The sequence below is a fragment of the Bos mutus genome, chromosome 21 (assembly GCF_027580195.1).
Source record: "Bos mutus isolate GX-2022 chromosome 21, NWIPB_WYAK_1.1, whole genome shotgun sequence".
In the NCBI taxonomy this organism is placed as follows: domain Eukaryota; kingdom Metazoa; phylum Chordata; class Mammalia; order Artiodactyla; family Bovidae; genus Bos; species Bos mutus.
The window spans coordinates 63,191,458-63,215,457 of NC_091637.1; the positions used below are offsets into that span (position 1 = coordinate 63,191,458).

General features: G+C 54.0%; 1 protein-coding gene across 4 annotated transcripts in view; it reads right to left on the bottom strand.

Annotated features, from left to right (window-relative positions):
• BCL11B (BCL11 transcription factor B) overlaps positions 1-24,000 on the bottom strand; it is a 102,184-nt gene that overhangs the window by 57,596 nt on the left and 20,588 nt on the right. For 2 of the 4 annotated variants that reach the window (XM_070357936.1, XM_070357935.1), the window contains exon 3: positions 2,927-3,142. The exons of the other annotated variants lie outside the window; for them this stretch is intronic. In XM_070357936.1, the coding sequence (XP_070214037.1) occupies positions 2,927-3,142 (216 nt within the window). The remainder of the gene's footprint in view (positions 1-2,926; positions 3,143-24,000) is intronic. 4 annotated transcript variants of the gene reach the window in all.

Genomic DNA, 24,000 nt, shown 5'->3' on the forward strand with positions numbered 1-24,000 from the left:
TATGTGGAATTTCCCAGGGAACACATTTCAGTTTCCAGGAACACCCCCAAGTCAACAGGCATAAAGCAAAGGGGACCCCTAGTCCCTTCTCCTTCCTGTGACGATCAGAAGGTCTGGCATTGGGGTCCTGGGAGGCAGGGCTGTTTAGGATGCTCCCAGAGGGAAAGGTACACACACACACACACACACACACACACACACCTGTGTGGTTTTCGCCCCCATAAAATCTCATCCTCCTATAAATAACCTTGAATGCATTCACAGGCAAGCGATTAACCTGGGTGAACACGGTTACACCAGGGTTTCCCATATTAATTTGAAGACAGAGGTTCAGTGCATCCTGATCCAAAAAGGGACAAAACAAAGTTAAGGACGGCAGCCCCTTTCCGTCTTTACAGAGGACCGCTTCTTCCTAACGGGTTACTGGGAATTTAATGACTCCTTTCAAACTACTAACTAAACAGGCACTAAAAACACTTTAGCAAACAGTCCAGTGCCAGGGACAGAAGCCACAAAGGGACAAGCATCACTGGAATAGGATATTTTTCAGGTACTGACACTGATCTGAAAACATGATGGCACAACCTGACCCAGGCTAATTACCGAAGATCCAAGGAGGAAAGAGCGGGACTAGGGATCGGGGCAGAGCGTCCGAAGCTGAGAGCCGACCCCTGAGCAGGCCATGAGGAGAGGCCCAGGGATCCAAGGGACAGACACGGCCACATCTCGCCCCGCCCCCCCCAGCACTGCCAACAACCACAGGGGCTGCTCCCAAGTTCTGAGCCCTGATGGCATCAAGTTCTGAAGTCCAGGAAGGCCTCTGAGCCAGGTGAGCCAAGGCCAAAGGGGAAGCGGGTGCAGGATGGGCGGCCGGGGATCAAAGCCCACCTCTGCCCTCCCAGCCCCTCCCTCTGGTCCCCATTCCCGCTCCACCACCTGGCCCATCACACTGCAAAAGTTACAGGAGGGCTGGGACCCGCCAACTGCACCTCAGTTTGCACAAGAATGAGTGAACGAATGAGTGAACGCATGAATGGGAGCCTCGATACCTCACGTCTACGGGGCTCATCCACAAAGTGGGAACAGGAAAGCTACCTCCTAAGGTGACTGTGAGGATTAAATTCAAGAAGGCACACCACATGCCTAGTACAAGGCAGCACACAGTAGGCTCTCAGTTCACGTTCCCTACAAGGAAAGCAGGCTGCACTGTGGCTAAGCGGGACAGAGTAAGAACATTCCCCAGGACGTCAGCAGAGGGGCATGGCCCAGTGGGAAGAGGGGTGGCCTTGTTGGGAGACGGCCTGGTGGCAAATCCCAGGTCGCAGCCCGGCCCAGCCACTGGCCCCCCCACCCCTGAGCCTTGGCTTTCCCATCTGTAAAAAGGGATTAATTAACTCGCGCTCAGCCATAGCTTCTAAGCAGAGCCAGAGATTAAGCACAGCGGAAGGCTGAGCCAAGCCCTAGGCAACTCCACTGCCAGGGAGAGCCTGTTCCTGCACCAACTTGACCGAGTCCAGTCATGAACACTCAGGCTGACCGTCAACAGTACGACCCCCCACCCAACAGCTGCAGCACGAATTACGGGAAGTCAAGAGAGCCATGCGGCCACCCAGACGGAGTAGGTGCCCTGCACTCAGCAAGCAGGGGTCACAGCACAGACCCACGGAGCTAGGACAGAATGCCCCATCGCCCTGGGCACCCGGGCGGCTCGGGACAGGGAGCCACCCTCTTTGCAAACTGTGCAGATGCCTTCCTGGGTGATTCAGTCTCTGCTCTGTGCATTCAGGACCCAAGCCCAGTACCTATGACATCAGCATCTGTCACAGGAAGGGGCACCGAAGGCTTCAGGCCACCATCCCACCAGCAGGAAGGCCTGGGGCTGGGCTGCCCACGGTCCTCTGCAGAGCTGCGTCTCTAACAGGGGCCACCCCTTGGGACAGCTTCAGCTAAAAGTAAAACCTGCCCCCCAAAAAACACAAGTCTCTTTTTCAGTGCTCGAGTCAAGAGAAAGCCAGCAACACGCCTAGTGCCAAAGCAGGGACACACGGAACCTGCCCTGGCGGGGCACTCACCCTGTCCTTTCCTGGTCCCTGCGGGGCACCCGCCACCACCCATGTCTGTATCAGCATCAAGGCTCCTGCAGCCTCAGTGTCTTTTACATCAGGCTCTGCCGAGATATTAAGCAGGAGAGGCTGGGATGAGGGGTCCCCGCCTGCACATTCCAGGGACCCCAGGCCGGAACAAGAGTTTGGGTTTTGTTTGTGGAGGGAGAAGGGAGGTATCACAGCACAGGTCGAGTAGCTGCATTGCCCTGTCTGCCCATCTGTATAATAGGTGGCTACGCCAACCCCGCCCCCTGCCCTGTGGGCGCCGCCCCCCTTACTCCGCACACCCCAGAATGTTTCACTCCCTCCCAGAGCCGAAGCTAAAAGGCTCCTCCAGATAAACTTTGTTCTAAAAGTTAATGGGCAACATATTCTCGCAAAGAGAAACTCAGCATTTTGGAGGGCTCCGGCGATGTACACAGACAACCAAAGGATCATCTCCTGACCTTGTATTGGAGGGAGGGGCGGGGCGGGGGCGGTGGGTAGTGGCTGGAGTGGGGAGAGCAGTGGCGAGGGCAGAAGAAAACCTCAGATGTTGAGCGTTATCCAATTAAACTTTAGCTAAACAGCCGGAAGAGATGAAATTTGGAGACTGGGAGTGAGATCTCGGAAGGGGAGGAGGCATGGTTCGGGGGGAGGACCACCTGACCAATGGGGACCCGGGCTCTGGTGTAGAGTTGTGTCATCAGCCTTGGCATCTCTCCCCTGGGCCCCCACACCTTTGCCCCAGCCCACCTGCGAGAGAGGCAGCCGACAGCCCTGCCCACGGCATCCCCGCACCCCCGGGAGCCCGCCCCTATCCCACCGCGGCGGTCGGTTACCTGACAACTGACACTGACATCCAAAGGGAGCCTCCGTCTGACCCTCACCCTGAGTCCCGTCACCCGAGCCAGGGAGCGCGCTGCAGCACGGCAGGGGGACGCAGGGCGGCAGAGCGCCCAGGGCGCGCAGAGGCGAAGTAATCGCGGATGGGTGAGGGTGGGAGGAGGTGGCAGCTATGGGGGCCATCGCTGGCAGCTGGGCAGGCCTGCACGGCCCTGGAGAGAAAACAATAGAAAAGGCTGGTCAGTCGGACCCTGGACTGTGCGAGGGCTTCGGGGAGTGGAAGGAACGGGGCCCGGGGCAGAGAGGCCTGCAGGCCGCCCTTGCAGGGTAGGGGTGCAGGGTGCCAGCCCCTGCCGTGGGGGCGGGGTGGGGGGGGGCAGCCAGGACTAGGGGCGGGGTCAGGGAAGTGGGCGGGGCCTGACGGGGTCCTGCGGCTACAGCTGCCATATGGGTACCAGACTCCCATCCCCGGGAGGTCTAACGCCGGGGCTGGGGCACCCAGGGGCCATCAGGACCCCTGATCCTAGGAAGGTCTCCCCAGGTGGGGGCTTCTGGTGCGTCCCGGAGCAGACTCCACTGGGATACTGTTTTCCCCCACATCTGGGCCACCCCCTCTGGAAGAGCCAGGAAGTCCCAAGCTGCCACTGTGCGCTCTGTCAGGATGGGCTGTCTGTGCAAGCCTGGGGCACCCCAGGTGGTCCCCTCCCAGCGCCTGGGCACTGCCCAGCCTCCCGCCTGGAGGAACGCCAGCCGGTGCCCTTTCCAGCCCAGAGCAACTGACACCAACACACAGCACCCAAGCCCCAAGGTCTTTTCGAAGGCTTTGAACCCCGTCCACCGCCTCGCCCCAGAGAGCCCTGGCACCACTCAGCACCCCCTCTTCACACCTCCCCGTTTCTGACAGTCGAGACGCCCAGCCAGGGGCCTGCCAGTCTCCACCCAGCCCCACAGCTAGCCCGGGCTCCCCGGCAAGGCCTGCGTTTGATTTGGCCGTTTATCTTAAATGGCTAAGAGACCACCAGGGCAAAACATTTGTGTGAAGCCCTTGCCAAAACCACAAGTGAAGAAGCCCAAATTCCCTGGGTAAATAATTGAGCGGGGAAGCATCAGAGAAACAAAAGGGAAACATCAGCAAGATGACGGGCAGCTGGGCTCCAGGGCCGGCTCTGCCAGGGACGCTCCCCTCACCCACAGGCTGCTCTGTGCCCTGCACAGGTCTAGGGCGGTGGGGATGTGCCCACTCTACAGCCATCATGAGGGAGCCACAGAGCCCTGCAAACCCTCTGTCAGCCAGCAGCCTGCCAGTCTTCATCATGAGGGAGCTTCCCAGCATGCCCTGGGGGCAGGGCTCAGCAGACCCACTGCACAGACCAGGAAACTGATGACATGACCACAGAAAACTGCAGACAGCGGCAGCCAGACCCACCAAAACCCTGCTGGCTGTCTGGCTCCAGAACCAGGGCTCTTTCTCAGTACCTCATGGGTCTCCAAAATAGGTATTATCTTGGACCAGGGGTATCAGAGCACGTGAAGACCGCCTGCACGTGTTCTGCCAAGAGGCCAGAGCTTAACACCCACACCAACACCCAGTCCTTCTGGGCCAATGAGGACCGTGTGCTAGGCTAGGCTCTGGGCCGAGCCATTTCTGAGCCCATGACAGCCCTGGAAGGTGTGGCCAAGACCTCGTGTGCTGTTCCAGCCACAAATGCGGAGCAGAAGGCCGTGCCCGAGATTTGATGCAGGAACCTCAAGAAAGGTTACCTGATCTGAAACCAGTGTCCCCGGCCTCCTCCCAGAAGCCTGCCCTGCCCGACCCTTGCCCGAAAGTCCCTGGGGCTGGAGACAGCACATTCATCCTGTCCACACCTGCCCTCACACCACGGAAGACACAGTGGCTTTGTGCCAAGCACCTGTCCCAAGGAGCTGGACTCATTTCACCACGAACACCCCGCTCCACAGAGAAGACCACCTCCAATCTAGGGGGTGGGGCTGAAGGGGACTGAGGCTTGGGGAGGTCTGGACTTGAACCTGGAGTGTCTCCAAAGTACGGAAGTGCCCTGCCTCCCCTAGGGGGTGAGGAGAGTGCTGCAGCATGGATGGGGGGACCAGGGCACCCCAGGATCCTGAGAGGCAGGGCCATTAGGGTTGGGAGGAAGCCAGAGGGTCCTTGGGCTGAGTCGGGCCTCCAGAGCTTGCAAAGAACAACTTCTGGCCCCCAGGTTCTGGGTGAGGCCACAGCACACAAGCCACCACTGTTTCCCACGGCTGAGAAAACCAGCTGGAGCATCCAGGTAACAAGCATCCAGTCCCAGGCTCGAAGGGAGCAGAGCCTGTGTGTCCCTGGTTGGGAGGAAGGGCCAAAGGGCAAGTCCAGTCACACCCCTCTCCTTCTGGAAAGGTCAGGCTTCAGGAGGCCAGAGTCTACAGGCAAAGTCATCCTCCAACTCGGACGGGGGCGGGGGGCCGGGTCGGCCCCCAGAGGGGCTCCCGGGTGACCTCATTAGACTTCTGGCCTCCTAGAAGTCCACCTGCTCCGAGGAGCCGCTTCATGGAGGCAGAGGAGGGCGCAGCAAGGGTGAGGGGGCTTCCAATTCTAAGTGGCCCACAGAGGCCCCCCAGGGTGCTCTCACAAGACCCCTCTGCCCTGGGGGAGGTCCCCCTATCCCACCCAGACCAGCTTAAACCAGAACCCCGCCCACAGGCGGAACTCCAAAACAGCCTCTTTCTGAAGCTGCAAAAGCCAAAGATGATACAAGGAGCCACCTATTGTATGATGACAGGAAGTGTCCAGAAGAACAAATTCAGGGAGACGATGGAAAAGGAGAGGAGTAGCTGTCATGGGCCTGGAGCTGGGTGAGCCTCGGGAGGTCAGGGCTAAAGAGCGCAGGATTTCTCTGGGGGTGATGGAGACATCTGGCATCAGAGACTGCTGATAGCTGCACAGCCTTGTGAACAAACTCCAAACCACCGACTGCGCGCCCTAAACTGGCGCATCTTACATTATGTGAACCTTATCTCAATTTTTTTTTTTTTAAGCTCGACATGAAGACTGGCCACAGCATCTGTCCCAGACCATCTCCCAGCCCTGGGCGTGGCTACCTCGCAAAGTGCAGCCAGGGAATCCAGAATGCCCTGGACAGAGCCCTCAAGACCCTGTGACCAGACTATGCACCTACAGGTGGGCAGAGCAAGCGCTGAGCGCAGAGGCCCAGATGCCTCGGAGTCCGGCTTCTGCCCTGCCATCTCCCGGCCGCGTGACCTGGGCTGAGTCACCGTCTCAGAGCCTCGCCTTTTAAGGAAGGTCAGGACACGCCTGGCCAGAGCCAGGCTGCCAGTAAACACCCAATAACCGTCACTATCATTCATTTACTTTCCGTTCTGGAACTTTCCCTAACTCCCTATGCCCCTCCCCGAACCACCACCACCACCACCGCCACTACAACCTGGCAGCGATGGCCCCCTACGAAGCCCTGCAAGTCACTCCTTTTAAAAAGACGCTTTCTTCTGAGGTCCAGGCCGGCTTCCCTCTGGACCTGTTAAAGACACACGTGCACCGAGGTATGTGGTGGAGGGACGCCCAGACGCCATCTCGGCTTTACGAGGGATCCAAGGTGGCTTAGAAATAAGACCTCTGCTGGCTCCACTCCTTGTCGTGGAAGTTCACTTTCCTTAAAGGAAAGAGAAGCCAACAATGGCTGCGCATGTCATCTCGTTGAAGCCCAGCAGCTTTCCTATCAGATGGCTATCACACGCCTCCTGTCCACAAACAAGGAAACTGAGGCTGGATGTCCGAAACCACAAAGCCCAGAGGGGTGGGACTCTCGCTCCATGCATACAAGGAGGGACAAAATGTCCAGAAACAGGACCTCTAAAACGTTTCGAAGCTTCAAATCTGGGAGATTCTGAACGCCTCCCTCCGGTGGGGGAGTCTGTGACCATGTCCCTTCTGGAGGGGGGCCCTGCAGATGGTCCTCCGCCCTCACTCCGCACACATGCGCAGTACCCAGCAAACACGCCCACACCGACCGAGACAGACACAAAAAACTGCCTGGAAAAGCCCCAGCCTGGTTTCAAGGCGAAGGCTCGCCTTTTTCCCATCGCTGCATCCTCGTATCCCCTCCCACATGGGAGGATTACAGATCTCTAGCTAGCAAAGAGAAGCTGTAGAATACACGGGTGCAGGAGATGTATATTTTTCTCCCTACTGCTGCCTTTCAATTGATACATTTTTTAAGCCAAGAACTCCTACCCGTAGTGCAAAAATGAGTCATAGATCAAGGAGGGGAGACAGACAGGGAGCGAGTGTGTGTGAGTGCGGACCACTGACAAGGAGACCTGACAGTCCCCGCGCCCCCTCCCCCCATGCCAAGACATTAATTCTCACAAGTCGGAGAAAATTACTATGCATGAATGCAAAAAGCATGATCAGGAGTAATTAACATGGCTTCATATGCAAATTTTATTAATGCAGAAGTACAAAGTCATTATGCAAATGAGACTTACGTCAACTCTCTTGACAAATATTCATCTCTGAGGCTCAAGTTTCTTCCTTTTTATTTATTTATTTAATTTCTCTCTGCACCCCCCCTGCCAACACACACTTTTTTCCCCTGGTTGTTTGGTTTGGTTTTCTTGTTTTGTTTTGTTTTTTTGCAGGTGGGGGCAGGTAGCGCTGGTGGCCGCTTCAGTGGCAGCAAACCATGAGGACTGTTTGACAAGTTTGCAGAGTTGTTTTTCAACCAGAGAAATTTATTCTTGCATTGTTGATTTTTTTTTTTTTTAGAGGTGGGGGGGCTGCTGCTGGCAGGTACAAGACAGCTCATAGGAGAAGAGGAAAAAAATTAAAAAAAAAAAAGCTCTGGGCAGCAGCAGCCAATCACAACGCCAGAGCCTATAATGAGGGCGATTGATGGCTGTTTGGCTTTTACTGCAGGGTAATGAACGAGACACCAGTCTGAGGAGGGGGAAAATATGAATATTCATGAGACTGTGCTCCTGCCTTTGATGATTAAAGAAATTTTTAATATTCAAATAAGCACTTGCCAAGTGATTAACAAAGAACATGCACGCAGAAATATGGAAATGGGAGCCGGGAAAGATTTGAGAGGCGAACAGACTGCAGGAAAGGCAGCCCCGAATTTCATAAACAAGATAGGCAGATAACCCAATTCGCACGCGGGCAAATAAAAACATTTCTTTCGGATCGCTTCAATATTTTGCCAGCTACTTTGTCTTAAGGATGATTTAAAAAAAAAAAAAGCTATGTATTAAGCAGGGCAGAGGGGGTCGAGGCGAGAGAGAAAGAAAGAGGAACCACAGGAAGTCAAATGCTGCGCTCTCACTGAAGAATCCTGGTTCTGGTCCTAGCCCAGCCCCCCTCCAACCCTGATGGGGAATCGGGAGTCCTTCCGGTTAGGTAGTGGAGAAGGAAATGGCAACCCACGCCAGTAGTCTTGCCTGGGAATTCCCACAGACAGAGGAGCCTGGTGGGCTACAGTCCACGGGGTCGCAAGGAATCGGACCCAGCTGATCGAGCCGCTGGTCCGGTTTGGTAGAGAGGGAAGACAGAGGGAAGCCAGCTCAGACTTGAAAACCCAGCGCTGGAGGTTGTGGCCTGCCTGTCTGGGGCACCTCGTGGCGGGGATACAGCCTGGGGTCGCCAGGTCTATCTACAGTACGTGGTCATTTATTGCTTCAAGGCCAAAGGCAGGGGACCATGACGTCTAGAGCAAGAGAGGGTGTGATTCTCGGGGTCTTCAACCCGGAGAGCTCAGGGCCTCCTCTGCTGAGGCCCTGGTCAAATCACCTAAGGTAGGTGGTCACTGGGGAAGATGGGGACCTCTCTGGGAGGCGAGTGGACTCAGACTCCAGCACGGAGTCCGGCGTGGCCCCTATGGGGCCACAGAGGGAAAGGGCTCCATGGATCCCGCAGCCTCCCTGAGCTGTCTGCCAGGGCCACAGGCTCCTATTTTAACAGTTCCACCATGGGTTCACAGTGAAGCACATAATAAGGGTATTAGCTGGTAAAACGATCCTGCAGTTAAAATACATCTAATTAGCAGCCAATGACATCCACTTTGGCAATTTCCTATTTGAAAGAAGCAGAGTGCTACCTTAAATGAGACAGGCAGCGGGTACTCACCCGACAAGCCCCAGCTTTCCCATCCTCTGTGTTCTTTCTCTGTCTTTCTTTTTGGGGAGGAACAAGGGAGGAGGCAGGGAGTCGGGGAGTGGCGGAGACGGGGGAAGAGACAAGACAGAGCCTAAGCAGTCTTTGTTACTCAGTTTCAGAGCTATATGGGTCCCCGGGGAGGGGTACTCGGAAAATAAATTCCTTCACTCTACAGGTATTATTTCATGTCTTTTTCTTAGTTTTTAATAACCAAGTTCTGGGAACCAGCAAAGACTAGAACTCGTTCTGCATTTCATTATAAAATATGTAACAGTAAGTCAAAGCAGAAAGGGAAGTGGACGTGGTAAGTCACCATGAGAACCTGCAAGCCCAAGGTCAGGTCCCCAACCCTGGGTGAGTGGGCGTGAGGCACGGCTGGGTCACTGCACCAGAGCGTTTGGGGGACCCGGAAACCCTCTATGTGAGCTGGGACTTGGGGAGTCCCAGCTCCCACTACTGGATTCAAATTTAGTCACTCGAGTCTGAGCACCCATCAGGTGCTTGACTGCCATGGCCTTGGGCTTGGGGATACATGGGTAAGTATCCTTTAGAAAAGAAGCAAGGAAAGGGAGAAATGAAGTCTCACGGAGTGTGCACAGCTATGTTTCAAGTGTTCCTTCAGGGTCATTCCAGGAGGGGCATAAAAACATAGCTCCCATCCATTTTGGCCTTTACTGGGGCCCCGTGCTGCAAACAGCCACCCTCTACCTGGCTGGGAAGTGGGAATCCCAATGCAAGTGGAAGGGGCTGCTTGGAGTCCCTCATCGCAGCCTGGGTTGGGCCGGGCTTAGAGAGGAACAACCATGGGTACCCGATGCCAGGCAGCAGAGAGGGAGGAGCCTGCAAGAACATCTCTGGGCTTAAGGCCCCGTCCACTGCCATTCCCCAAGGACCATCCAGAGACCATTCGGAGCCCACAGTGACCTGCCCGCACATTCTCAAGAAGACCCGGCCTCTTCGAGGAGGTCAGAAGCACAGCCCTCCTGACACCCCAAGCCAGGCAGCCTCCCGCTGTGTGCGCCCCCACCACCCGCCCCGTGCACTCCTGAAATCCGACACGCTGAATCACCCGCTTCAACTATTTTTGCTTCCCGCACCCCAGAAAAGGGAGAAGCGAGGACAGGAACAACCGTGCCCCCCAAACCCACCACCAAGCTCGCTGTCTTCCCTCCATCAGGGCTCAAAACGGGAACACCCCCCCCCCAGCAGCTGCGTCTTGCAATTAGAAGCAGGCACATGGTTCCCCCCGCCCCCCCCCCCCGCCAGGTCCAAAAGCAACTGTTCCAGTGCCTCCAATCCCAATCTCCGCAAGACGCCAGCTGCTAAAATACACCGGGCAGCAAAACCCTTCCCACGACCTGAGTCAAGGATTGGGGAGCTGAGATCACCAATTCCAGAACCTTCGATGGCCCTTCCAAAGGGCCCAGTGAGGGACAGAAGAGACTTCAGGCGCTGCTGGGGAGGCAGGCTGAACCACACCCTGAGGACCATTCGGGGTAAGACAGAGGCAGCTGACCAACTACTCGGGGCTGACCAGGCCAGCCCCCAGCGGGCACCAGCAGGAGAGAGCACACAGCTTAGACTCCTTTTGCTGTCTTTTGCAGAAATCTGTGGAGCTCTCCGAACTGCTGGCAGGCCAGTAAAGACAACCACTTGACCGCCAACTGGGAGGTGAGGCCTGTGTACCATAGCTTCCAGCCACACACAGATCAACAGGTATGAATCCTCTGGGGTGACCTCAGCAGGAAGGGTCGGCCAAAGGAGGACCCACAGTCCTGGAATGGGCAGGCCTGGGGACAACAGAAGGTGAAACCACATGTCTCACTAGCTAGAAAAATGTATGCACGCACATCTATTATAGAGAGATTATACATATACGCATACACGCACGCACGCGTGCATCAGCAACATGGACATGTTAAAATGTCTGCATGTATTCCGTGCAAACTGAAGACGCCAAGGACAAACCCAAATTGACAGATTCTATGAGTCTCGCCAGCAAAAACAGCCGACCAGTACCTAGCAGAGGAACGTCCCCTTCCCCCTGATCTGGGCCTTCTGATCAGAAGCTGGGCAGTGGCTTCCATCTTTAGCGGTTTCTGCCCTGAAACACAACACATCCAAGAGCCTCCAGCAATTTTCTCTTGGGCGGCATCAGGAGCCACAAACAGTCGACTACACGTATCTTCACAAAGCAACGCTGGCCAAAAAGCTCAGTCTACATGTGGAAATCAGAAACCGGTTAGATCATTCGGATTTCAAGCAGGAAGAATCTGGGACTTGGGGTCAGGACGCTGTGACTCTTTCCCTGATGGCCAGGGTCCAATGACCAGCTTGGCCAGGCAGGCCTTAGACACGTCCCCATTCATTTAAGGCAGAGGGGAGGGGTGGGGAGGAATCCACAGCCAAGGCAGAAGTCACGTGTCACATGAAGGGAAGTAAGCCAGGAAGTGATTCTTCAGATTTGGTGCCTACAGTGGGTTTTTAACTAAGGGCATGTTTATCTTTTGCATCAGCATCCACTGGGTCTGGCACGTGAGGGAATCCTGGGAATACTGAATCCTGACACTCGTTCACAAGCTGGTGAGCTCACGGGTGGTCATGGTTTGCAGATCCCACCAACTCCAACACCGGCTCTGCCACGCACAGAGTGCATGATGGCATCACAAGGACGGAGTCTGAACTGTGAGAGTCCCAGAGAAGTTAAGAACAAAAGCAAAGCAGCACAACCAATGAGAAGAACTTCAAGTCAGTGCAGCACCCAGCAAGGAGGTTCCCACGATCACTCAGTCCAGAGGAGCAGGCAGGCAAAGGGACCAGCAGGTGCAGATGGAGTTGTGGGTTTGAAGAAGGTAGGCATCGTGAACCTCCCAGCTGGCTCAAGAGTAAAGAATCCGCCTGCCAATGCAGGAGATGCAGGTTCGATCCCTGGGTCGGGAAGATCCCCTGAAAAAGGAAATGGCCAACCCACTCCAGTATTCTTGCCTGGAGATTCCCATGCACATGTAGCCCTGGCGGGCTACAGTCCATGGGGTCGCAAAGAATTGGACACGACTGAGCACGCACTTGCACACACGAGCATCATCAACCGCTTTTTATGATCAGACCACAAAACTCTCTACCTGGGAAGTAAGAGAATACGCAACCACAAGGGCCAGCAGAGGTCCTTGTTTTATAAGGACTAGAAATTTAACTCGATTAGTGGAATGCTTAAAAAACAATAAATAGTAAAGGAAGGGAGTAAGAGAAGGAGTAAGGGAAAGGGAAAAAAAAAAAAAACAGAAAAATCTAATTGTATTTAAAAAAATTTTTTAAACCTGCTATAGCAAAAATGCCTTTTCTGGTTTTAGCTCTATTTATTAGAGTTACATGCAATTGATCTCTACTGTTGTAATAAAACCCCAGCTCCCCACTGCATTTGTTGCTGACTGAGTCTATTTTTTTTTTCCTTTCACTTCTTTTTTACCTTTTGCTAATGGACATATAGAATGTGAGGTTCAATGCTTTGCATCACGTAAGAACAAAATCTTTCTATGGCCTCTTTATGTTTCTAAGCCAAGTCTGAAATGTCACCGACTAAAACGTGAACAGGCCTGTAATTACTTTCAACAAAGTAGTTCCCTTTAACTGAGTTTTCTGTATGTAGATGGCATTTCACATACATATTGTGAGCCTTCCTTTCAACGCAGGTAGCATTTGATGGCGAAAATCACAAATTTCTCTTCTAAGGGAGCCGTCTGACAGCCACCCTCTTACTTCCTTTTTGACACGAAATCATTTTCCTCTCCCAACACACCAACGGTGACGTACAGTGTGTGCACAACAAAATTTGTAAAAATTAACACTTCGCAGGATTAATTTAATAAAGATTGTTAGCACATTAACACCAGTAACACTGCTCCTTGCGATTCAATCTAGCCTCACTCGCAGTGCCGCTGTAACAGGGGTTTACATTCAGCTGAGGTTTATACCGCTATTTAATGTAATTAAAGAAACCGGTAATGCGGTCCTCAATGGAAATATCATTTCTGTTGCAGAGTATTCCCATTAGAAACTGGGGGGAAATCAGAGCACGCTGACTTTGATTTTGTTGTCATTTTTTTTTTCCCCTCGGCTGTCTTTGAAGCAGAGCCGATGTCCTGCACTCAGACTGAATTAACTGCAAAGACTCCTTGATAAGACCAGCCCGGCCTCCTGGCAGGAACACCCAACATTTCTGTACCACTGTTTTGATTTTGAAACTTAAAAAAAAAAAAAACCTGTATTTTTTTTAATCTGTAGTTAATATATTCGGCTGTAACTCTCTGCCCAGCAAACAGCCTCACACGGTGAAAATGACTTTTCAGAGACCGACCAAACAGCATCGTGGATAAAAACCCAGAGGAAGGGACGCCTCCCTGGCTGCTCTTCTGTATAAACAATGATAGTTTAGCTAGAATCCCAACAAGTTCCCCTCTCCGAACCTGGACCAGACTCGAGCTTACAACCTGAGGGTGATCAGAGCCAGCACTGCTCAGGAGGCCTCTGAAACTAAACAGATACAAAACCAACCCAAAAACAGGGGGAAAAAAAAAAAATCGTGTACCACATCATCCAAAGTGGCAGAGAAAATTAAGTCTTGGGGCTGAAATGAACCTGACTCAGCTCTCCGGGCCGAGACAGCCCCTTCTCATCCACCGGCTGCCTCTGGCCCCTGGGGCGGCCAAGTGCGAACAAAAGTGAGACCCTTTCTAAATCTGCTAGACGCAGGTCCCCATGCTGTGGGGTGGGAGTGACTGGGTGGGTTTTTTTCCGCCCTCCCCTTCCCTAAAGTGCATTTTAATACCCTCAGTCTACATCCTAATTTCTTTGGGGAGGAAAAAAAATTAGTGTCACTTAAAAACCGTCACTCTGTTTTGCAAAATGCAGCAGCTTCCTTGGCAGAGAGAGAGGCTGGCTGGCATTATCCCCTCGTTTGAGAAAACTACTATTTCTGGGCATGTGCTCAAAAACAGGTAGGAAGCAAATGCTGAGAAATAAGGAAGTAAAAACAGCCAACAGATTTTTCACTCCCAAGAACGCCAAGCGTAAACATGATTTATTTAGCTGTGCTTAGCGTCTGTCCTCCACGCAACTACGAGCCCACTTGGGTTGGAGGAAGGGGGGGGGAAGGGAGGGGGACAGTGGGGGACAGAGAGAAGACGGGGGGCGGAGGTGGGGGGCCGCGCAGCCCGGAACCCAGGATAGATGAGGACTTTCTGAATGGTTTCGTTCAGAGTTTTAGGAGAACAAGACTCTTTTTGCCCCAAAATACATGCATGTGTCAAAAGAAGGCAGCAGTAATCGGCTGCTTAATTAACGAGCTGCCACTAACAAAAGATAGAAGACACAGTTCATACAAACAGTATTTACACGGGTGCAGCACGATCCTGTACACCGCCCCCCCACCCACCCAGCCACCCATTTGCCTTCCTCTTTTGCAAAACAGGTGAGCTGGGTGCAGGGACCAGGGAGGAAGCCCTCCGGGTTGGGAGGTTCTGGGCTTCCAAATCCAAGGGGAAATATCAGTGCCTTCGCTGCCCACCCCTGCATGCCCATGTGGAATTGACTGAGATCTGTATTCAATTAAGGAGCACCAGCCAGCTTCTGGCTCCAAGCCTGCACCAACACAGGCTACGCGGATCTGCCATGCCCCCGCCACCCGACTCCAGCTCCCACGCTGATGCCAGGGAACCAGGGCTCCACTACGTCCCCCATGGAGAAAGCAGAGTGCCACACTCCCCACAATCCCACCCTCAAGTCTGGGGTCTTGGCCCTCCTGGAGGGAACCAACCAGATATACCAAGAAAGCATTGGTATTTTCCAACTAGCAAACTTAAAAAGCCAGAGGTTTGGGGCATTGCCAGAGGTGATTCCTATTAAAAATCGAATTCAGGTCATTCAGGATTTGCTGGAAAAAAGATTCAAAGCCTCACAGAAAGAAAAACAACAACAAAAATGTAAGAGGAAGCCCCAACAGGACACGTGGGCCTCCCATTTCCCTTGTGAAGGTACCATTTCAGGGGAGCCAGCTGTGTGCTCAGTGGGCATAAATGCCAATTTCTGTTAGCTTTGCAATGCAGTGGCATAGCAAACCGAGAATTTCCTCACCAGTCTGCACCGAGCACTTTCCTCACCTGCACCAAGCAAGACTGTGCACTTACAGGCTGCCTGCTGTATGCATTCCTCCCCAACCCAAATCTACACTCTCTTTACGCTCCTCTCCTGGAGCTAGACACAGAATATCAAGAAAGACACCTTTTCTGAGGTGCTCAGGTCAAGGACAACAGCTCTGTACTAGGCTTCTGAGTCACATGCCAGCCCCCAACAACAACCAGGAGCTGAGGGAGAGGGGGCAGCTCCTTAAAATGAAAGAAGATGAGGAAAGGGGTCTCCTATTGCTATCAGGTCCCTCAATTGGAAATTCAAGTCCTGCCCCTCACACCCCTCCTCAACCCCCTAAGTCCTTCCCCTCGTAGAGAATGACAGGCTATACAAGTAGCTGTTTGGTTCCTTTCCCTTTTGCAAATTAGTCACCCTGCCCCCGTGGATTAAACAAAAACAATCAACACTTTCATGATGTCTTTGCAATCAGCAATTACTGTACTTCACTCCTCCAGAATGGTGTGTTTTCCTATCTGGACGGAGGCAGGAGTGTAAACAATGGAATAGCCCCATTTTACAGATGAAGAAATGAAGAGATGAACTGGTCTGCCCTGGGTTGTTTAAGAACAAACCCATTTCAGCCCTGTAGGTGTTTGTGTCTCTACATCAGGGGTGCTCCTGCACACATCAGCACAGGGCAAAGACAAGCTTAACCCAGAGTCAGATGCTGCCTTGGAGGCCACGCTCCTAGAAAACCCTCTAAGAAAATCTAGATTGCTCAAAGTAGTAACACTGAAGATGCTTAATGTACCTCTGGAGGAGGCCTCCCTGGGTCCCTCTGGCTACCAATTCCACGGGTATTTCAACACGATCCAACCCACAAAATCCCTCATTCTCAAGCAAAGCTTCCACACATGACAAGGCTAGCCACTTGGGCCCTGCAGACCTGTCCCACGGCTCAGAACAACATGCCTCAAAGGCAGCCCACCGGCCACTTGGACACAGAAAGGTGTGTGTCCACCAGAGGAGGACGAGGACTCGGGGGGCTGTGGGCTCACTCTGAGGATTCTGAACGAGAACCTTCCACCACTCTGCCCCAAACCTTAACCGAAATCGAGAGGGAGAAATCACTCATAATTTTCCTCACTGTTGAGTCGTCAAAATAAAGAAAACAGAAACAAGGTGGCCTCCCCCTCCCTGTGACAGCCATTAAATCACCAATCGCACGTTTACCTGTCTCGCAAGCAAAACCTGAACAGTCACCCCACGCCCCTGCCCCCCACACACACCTTGTCTCCAAAAATCCCGAAATGGACATCTCTCTAAAGGAACTGCACAGACCCAGGACGGGGCCCCTGGAACACACACCCATAATTAGTGTTTCTTCTTTCTTTTTGTAAAGGAATCCGGTAACATAAATATTAATCAAACACGAGAATCTGCCTCTTCAGTCTTGGACCATTATGCGTGCGGGATTGTGATCTTTACCCGTATTTACAGATATTCAAAGGCAGATTCTATCTTGTTAGAACTGTTATAAATGGACGTCTGAGAAATCAACAAGCAAGTTCAGGCACATAAGAAAACCTTCCTGTCCAGGACTGGCAGCGGCTTTGAGTTCCCAAGTGTTGAATTTGTTACCTTTTCCGTAGGCCTTTCAAAAAAAAAATTGACAAATGCCTTCAGATTCCTCCAGCAGAAAAAAAAGCAAGCTGCTCAAAAGTTCGGGTAAGCTAAATATGAGATTTTTTTTTTAAGATCAACTCTTACTCAAAATGCCATAAAGGCATTGTTTACAAAAAACGTGAGCCTCTGAGAGCAGAGAAAGTGCCATATTAATATTCTGTTATGATTTGGGCCAGCCCAAATCATAAATATATATGTATATACATATTTTTTCAAATTATCTTGACTCTCGTTACAGCAAATATATTCTGCTTGATTCAGACCTATTTCTGAAATAATGGAAAATAGAGACATGGTTCCAATTCTAGCTAGAAAAGCTGTCATGGTGAAGGTAAACTTTTAATCTTCTATAGGCAAACAGCATACATTTTTATTTCCAGAGCAACAGCTTTGGGAAAATGTTTGAACATTCTCTTAAGAGCTTTGTGGTAAATACATTGGGCGTCCAACCAATGCTTTTCTGGGTCTTTAAGGGCCTGTTGGAGTGCTTTAAACAATTGGAGGCCAATTTTTAGGAAGCAAAAATAAAGAGAGACTCCTAGCAAGGTGACCATTTGCATTCAAATTCTCTTTGGGGGAGTTATTGTAGGAGGTCGGCCTGGAGGAAGGGCTGACATTAATTCCCTGTAATTCCAGGAGGCTTTGTGCCCCATTCTGGTGGAGGGTTGCATTCCCACACAATTGGGAAAACACTTTTGTTCTTGAGTGTTTTAAATCCCAGCCCCAGGAATTCCCTCTAGAAAAGCAGGCTCCCTCTCCTCCCCACACACACACACACACACACACACACACACACACACAACTACGAAGAACACCACTTTTGGACAGGGCTTTTTGGCTCCGGACGGACACAAATTATGCACAACGGGACTCTTTGAGGAAGGCGTCTTCCAACCGAGCCTCACCTGAATGTAGGGAACCGCCGGGCTCTGTTGGGCCAAGGCGGGTGGATGAGGGCGGCACGACCCTCCAGAGCTTGGGCAGCAGGAGGAGAGGGGACCCCCCCAGCCCCTCCCCAAGATCCGGGACCAAAGCCCGCGAAGGAACGCCACCCCAGCCCAGGAGGCCCGCCCCTTGAGCACGGCGGCTCGGGGAGGGGGGCCGCTCGCAGGACTTTTCATGGGTCCTGAAATACAATTCCCCACGCCCCAGGAAGGTCACCAGCGCGGGCGCCCGCCGGGGGTCCGGGGAGGGAGCAGCGGCAGCGGTGGGAGGAGGGGGCGGCCCAGAGCGCACAAAGGGGCCCCCCGGCCGGCGGCCTCCCCGCCCTTGACCTTGGGTCTCCGCCTCCATCCATCTCCGAGCGCTGCCAGGGAAAGGGGCTGGCCCGGGGCCAGGGGCGAGCTCGCTGGGCGGGTTCGGAGCAGGGGGCCGCCAGGGGGCCGCCTGGGGCCGGGGGTGGGGTGGGGGGGAGGGTCTCGGAAAGAAAGACTCCGGGACAGCCAAGTGCTCCCAAGAAACCTGCATTCCAACTCCGCGCCTGGTGGGTCTCGGATACACTGCACGCCTCCGCCCCCAGGGAAAAGTGGCCTGGAGGCGCGAAGGAAGCCCCCTTCCCCTAGGCCGACCCGAGAACTCGGCCGCCCCCCGCCCTCCTCGGACCCCGGGCCCCGAGGGGGGAGGGGAGCTGTCACGGGAGGAAGAAAGGAGCGCGCCTTCCCGGTGAGGCCAGACGCGGGCAGGGTCAGCTGCGCCTCCTCCGCCCGCCCCTCGCCGCCCAGCTCGGGCAGCTGGTCCATTAAGCCCCCGAATTATGCATGGGCCTGGAGCCCCCCTCGGCCCTCCCGCCCCTGGAAGACACAGGCTACGCGCGCCGCCGCGGCCCGGGACCTGGAGGGCAGGGAGGAATGGCTGCTGGTCGCACAGCCCGCGCGCCCGGGGCGCAGGCCGGAGTGGCCGCGGGAGTCGGCCAGCCCGGCTGCCGAGAGCGGGACCCAGACGCGCCCAAAGACCCTCGAGCGGAGCCTCGGCCTGCCGGATCAGGAGAGGGGCACCGGCCGCAGGGGAGGCCCCGGAGCCATCAAGAAGTTGCCAGAGTGTCCGCCCATTTCCCGTACGGGGTCGAGGTGGAGCCCTGCGCCCCCGCCGGAGCTCGGCGTTACCCGCCACGGAAAAGGCTATTGTGTGCCTGGTCTCGGCTGGGAAGAGGGACTAAGGGACCCCCACCTTGGAGGGCCCCCCGGGGGGCGGGGCCTCAAGTGCTGTCCCCGCCCCCCTCCCACGGGGGAGCGGATGATTTGCAGGTGGTGGGCGCCGTCGGGGGAGGGGAGGGAACCAGGCCCGGGGGTGGGGGAGTCACTGGAGACCCTGAGGGGCGGGGGGCGCGGCCAGAGGCGTCTTACACGTGGCAACCATCCGGACACACGGACAATTGCATTAGTGGTGGGGCAGGTGGCGCCCGGTTTAGGAGAGCGGGAAAGAGGTTCAGTCTCAAGAGTTGGGCGGAGTTAAGATGTCCATCTTCCCACCCTCCCTGCTTGAGGCCGACGACCCAGGCCCCACCAGCGACCCCGGCCCCAAAGCGCGGGGGCAGCCTCGCCCGACTAGGGGAGCCAGGCATTCCCCGCACGCAGCAGGCTGCTTTCTGCATCTGGGACCGCGGGGCCGCGGGCGGCACGACCCCGACGCCAGAGCGCGGATCTTGTTTGTGTCTTAGGCCCCGTTTGCGTGTCTTCCCCTCCTTCCCGATCTCAAGCAAAGGCCAGGTCAGGAAAATTACATACTTCTTTTTCCCCGGGGAATCAAGTCGCCTCGCCTCCTTCTGCAGGGAAAGTTTTACAAGCCAGTGATGTCAACGATGCCGGGAGAAGACCGCACTGTTTAGATTTCTTAATTGGCTGGCTTTGAACTCGGGGTAGGAGGGGGAAAGACTCCACTGGCTCCCTTGGAGAACTTGGTTTTGTGGGGTCTAGCAGCCTCAACCTTTTCAGCCAGTCTCTGGGGTGGGAGGGGGCCATCAAAGGTTTGTCCTGCTTCTCCTTTGAGGAAGGACCCTAGATGACTGTGGTGATACTAAACCCAGGACAGGCAGTCCCTGACCCCCAGCCCCAGGGGAGGCCCCCTAGAACCCTGCTGGTTGTGTGGGGCAGGGGCGGGGGGTGCGGGGGGGAGGTGGGGGGGGGGGGACGGGGTTTGTGCTAAACTCTCCAGATGCCATTCTCTGGCCCAAAAAAGCCAGAGGACCAGGTACCAAAAAAAGCAGGCGGGCTACCCGCTTCCAACGCAAGGGATGTGGGTCAGATCCCTGGTCCCTTTATTTTTTGAAATAAAGCCAGTGCTTCCTCTGCTACTTTCCTGGATCCCTTTGGTACCTGGTGTCAGGGGTGACAAGCATGTTTTCTGGACGCGGCTGGGTTAAACAGACGTACTCCCCCACACACCATTGCTTCCCAGGCACTGGGGCTGACAGGCTGCGGGTCTCTGCACATGAAGGTTCATCGTGGGTGGGCAAGGACCTGTTACACCTTTGAATCTGGACTCACCTGCCTACACCTAAGGCTGTGTCCACACTGGCAACATGAAGGCCATGGATGCTGCCCAAGGGTCAGCAGCCCTGATCAAACAGTGCCCTGACTTAGAGATCGAGCTGGCTGTCGCAGGCTGGGGGGTCCACCCGCTTTGGAAGTCACATCCAAGTAACTGCCCTCTCCTCTCCACCAGGAAGGGATGATTCTGACTTCTCACCTTCAACCAAAGACCCTTGCATTGCTATTTTTCCACCCCAAGGAGCCTGGGGGTCCCAGTTTCCATGCTGTCTGAACGGCAACAGGCAACCCCTCTCCCAGAAGGGTCTCTCATTCACAAGGTGCCACCTCTCCTCCCCAGGCCTCCCCCTCCCACATGATCCAGCCTCCCCACAGACTCCTCCTTCCTGGGGACGGCCCCCTCCCCCAGGGGCGGAGGGAGGAGGCCTCCAGATCAAAACCAGAAGATGAAGAGTACCCTAAGGAAACCCACTTAAAAACAAAATAAAGCGAAGCCTTGAGACGTCCCTGGCGATTAAGACTCTGTGCTTCCAACGCAGCGGGTGTGGGTTAGACCCCTGGTCCACAACCAGGATCTTGTACGCTGCCACAAACAAACAAGATGAAGTCTTACATTCTCCAAAAAGGCCTCCCCCAGCCCCGAGGCCTGATCCACCATGCCATCTGCAGCGCCTGCCTGGGCTCAATTCCAGCAAAGCTGACACTCCTGCCCGCTTAGGTCACTAGTTGCCGCTTAGCAGTGCCTGGGCCAGGGTGGGTCCAGATTTTGTGGGGCCTGAGGTTTATACAATTGGGGAAGGAGAGGTTCTCTTAACAACCACACCACCAGCCCCCATCTACAGGATGAGGGACAGTGCCCAGAAGGGGCCAGGTCACTCGAGGGACCGAGTCTAAACTTGATGCCTGTCACAGGGCAGCACCAAATCCTCCCAGAAGAATCGTCACAGCTTGGAGCAGAAAGAGACCCTATGTATCCTTTAATGTAATACTTATCATTTTCAGTCACCAATATCTTCTAAGAAAAATTACTTCCTAAGCCCACTATGTAACAAATGAGGAAAGTCCTGGAATGAACTTTCTTTATTCGATAAAATTAAACTTCTAGGCTTCTTTAAAAAAAAGGGGGGGGGAAGGGAATTTAGGTGGGAAGTTGGAGTCCGCCCCTCACCCTGCACAGGCTCTTGCACCTGTTAGAAACCGCTGGTCACTCCTTTTCCACTAAGGAAGCTCAGGCCCAGAGAGGGGGAGGGTCTGCTCAAGGTCACACAGCATTCAGGGGCCTGCCTCTCCCCAGGCTTCATGCAATAAATCCACAGGGCTGTTGCTAACCCAATCCTGACCCTGGTGGTCAGCTCCTAATAAGATGGCTTTTGCACAGATGGCAGAAGGCACAAACAATCCACAGACAGGCACAGGACAGCAGTGGGGTGCACCCCACACTGCACCCCGGGTTCCTCATCTGCATCCTTGGGAAACTGGGAGCAGAAGGGGCCCTGCCAGCCACAAAGACCCACAGGAACCCCGGGTGCCTGGGCTCCCCGGAGATGACCGGGTGAGGACCCCCATGCCACCCTGTGAAGGTCACTTCCTGGCTGGAAGTCAGGAGCCTGGTTTCTAGACACGACCATGCCGCTGACTCACAGGACATGAGCAGGTTAGGCAGGCATCGTCCCTCGCCCTCCGACTCAGCACAGCACAGGGTGGCTGAGCAAGGCGCCTACCCTCGCTGTGACTCAGTTTCCTCATCTACAAAATGAAAGTAGGTCTGATTTACCGCCCTACTGGGGTGGAGACAGTGGATGGGAACGCGGGATGAAATATGACCACGGGCAGTACGGGCTTCACCACAGGAAAGAACACGACTGCCGGAGTTCACACCCGGGGCCCTCGCTCACTGGCTATGTGGCCCTGGGCCAGGGACTTCAGGTCTCTGTGCTCTAGCTTCCTCTTCTGCACAGTGAGGCTGCTGGGAGGGTCACATCAGTTAACATGTGTAAAGCCCTTCAAACAGTGACTGGCACGTTGTAAGCTCTAATGAGGATGTGTTAAATTAAAAACCCAAATACGAAAAACTCAGATCTTTTTGTCTCCTCGGTGAAAGAGGACTCCAAGGGCACAGGGTGACATCCAGGCTGCCTTATTTATGGAGCTGTCTTAGCCCACTCCTGAGAGATTCTGGAGCTGCTGGTTATGCATTAGTCAGCCATGAAAATTAGGGAATGGGGGGTGGGGAGCTGTCAAAAGGCTAATAAAAAACTTAAGTCAACTGCTAACTATTTACTGCCAAATAAAAACCCTAATAATAATAATAATAATTGAGGCTGAATGTTGGTTAGGTTCTCCTCTTGAGAGCCCAGTGCCTTTTTCTCTCTCTCTTCCTTTACTTTCCTTCCCCTTTTCTGCACTCCTGCTGGAAGTATGGATCCACCTATATAAATCAGATTGTAAGGTCCCTAACCTAAAAGGGGGAGGAACTGACCCTTTCACTGACCAATATTTTGCATCTCCTTCTTAGTTCAATACAACTTCCAGCTACGACGTAGTACTACAGTCATGTTGTGGAGCTTACTGACACTCTTTGCCATGGTGTGAACAGATTACAAAGGTTACCTGCTGTCTCCCACCTCCCTGAGACCACCCATCCCCGTTTACAGGAGAGGAAACCAAGACTCCAAGAGAGGAAACAGTTTGGCTTGAGCTGCGGGGCTGGGCACCCTGGTGTGGCCAGAGCCCTGCCGACAACCAGGTACGCAAGCTCAGACATGTCTCTTAACAGGCGAGGATGGGCAAAGGCAGAGATCTTTCCAGCTCAGGCCAGAACCCCGCTCACTCCACTGGCGACTACTATTTAACAGTTACAAATGCATAGGGACCTAGCCATAGGCGTGTGTGTGTGTGTTCCTGTGTGTGTATGGGTGTGTTCTCAGTCACGTCCGACTCTTTGCAAACCCATAGACTGTAGTCCGCCAGGCTCCTCTGTCCATGGGATTCTCCAAGCAAGAATACTGGAGCAGGTTGCCATTTCCTTCTCCAAGGGAACTTCCTGACCCAGGGATCGAACCTGCGTCTCTTGCACTGCAGGCAGATTCGTAACCACTGAGCCACCTGGGAAGCCAGTATACACATACGTTGTCTAAACCACACCTTAGAACAAGCCTGACAGATAAGAAAGGTTAACTCCATCTAACAGGAAACTGAGATTTGGACAGGTGGACACTTAGCTGAAGGTCCTACAAGAAGTCACCGGCAAAATACCAGTTCTAGCCCTGGTCCATCTGAATTATTGCTTTTATGTTATTGCTCTTCTGCCACCTGTCTCTCCAAACCTTTACCGGCAAGTGTGGGCAACTGTATTGAGCATGCCTGGGACTGCATCAAGGTTTCTGGGGGCCTCAGGTTTCCTGGCAGTGTTTCCAAGGGTCACACCTGAGACAGGCTTCAAAGAACACCTTGAATGGGGTCTGGAGATAGTGCCTGCCGTCAATGGCTCCACCAGCCAGGCAAATTAGAATCCCTCTCCCTAAAAGCCTCCATACTCTGTGCTATATGAAGAAGCCAGGCAGACCCAAGTCTGATTCCACTTTGCTGTGTGACCTCGGGCAAG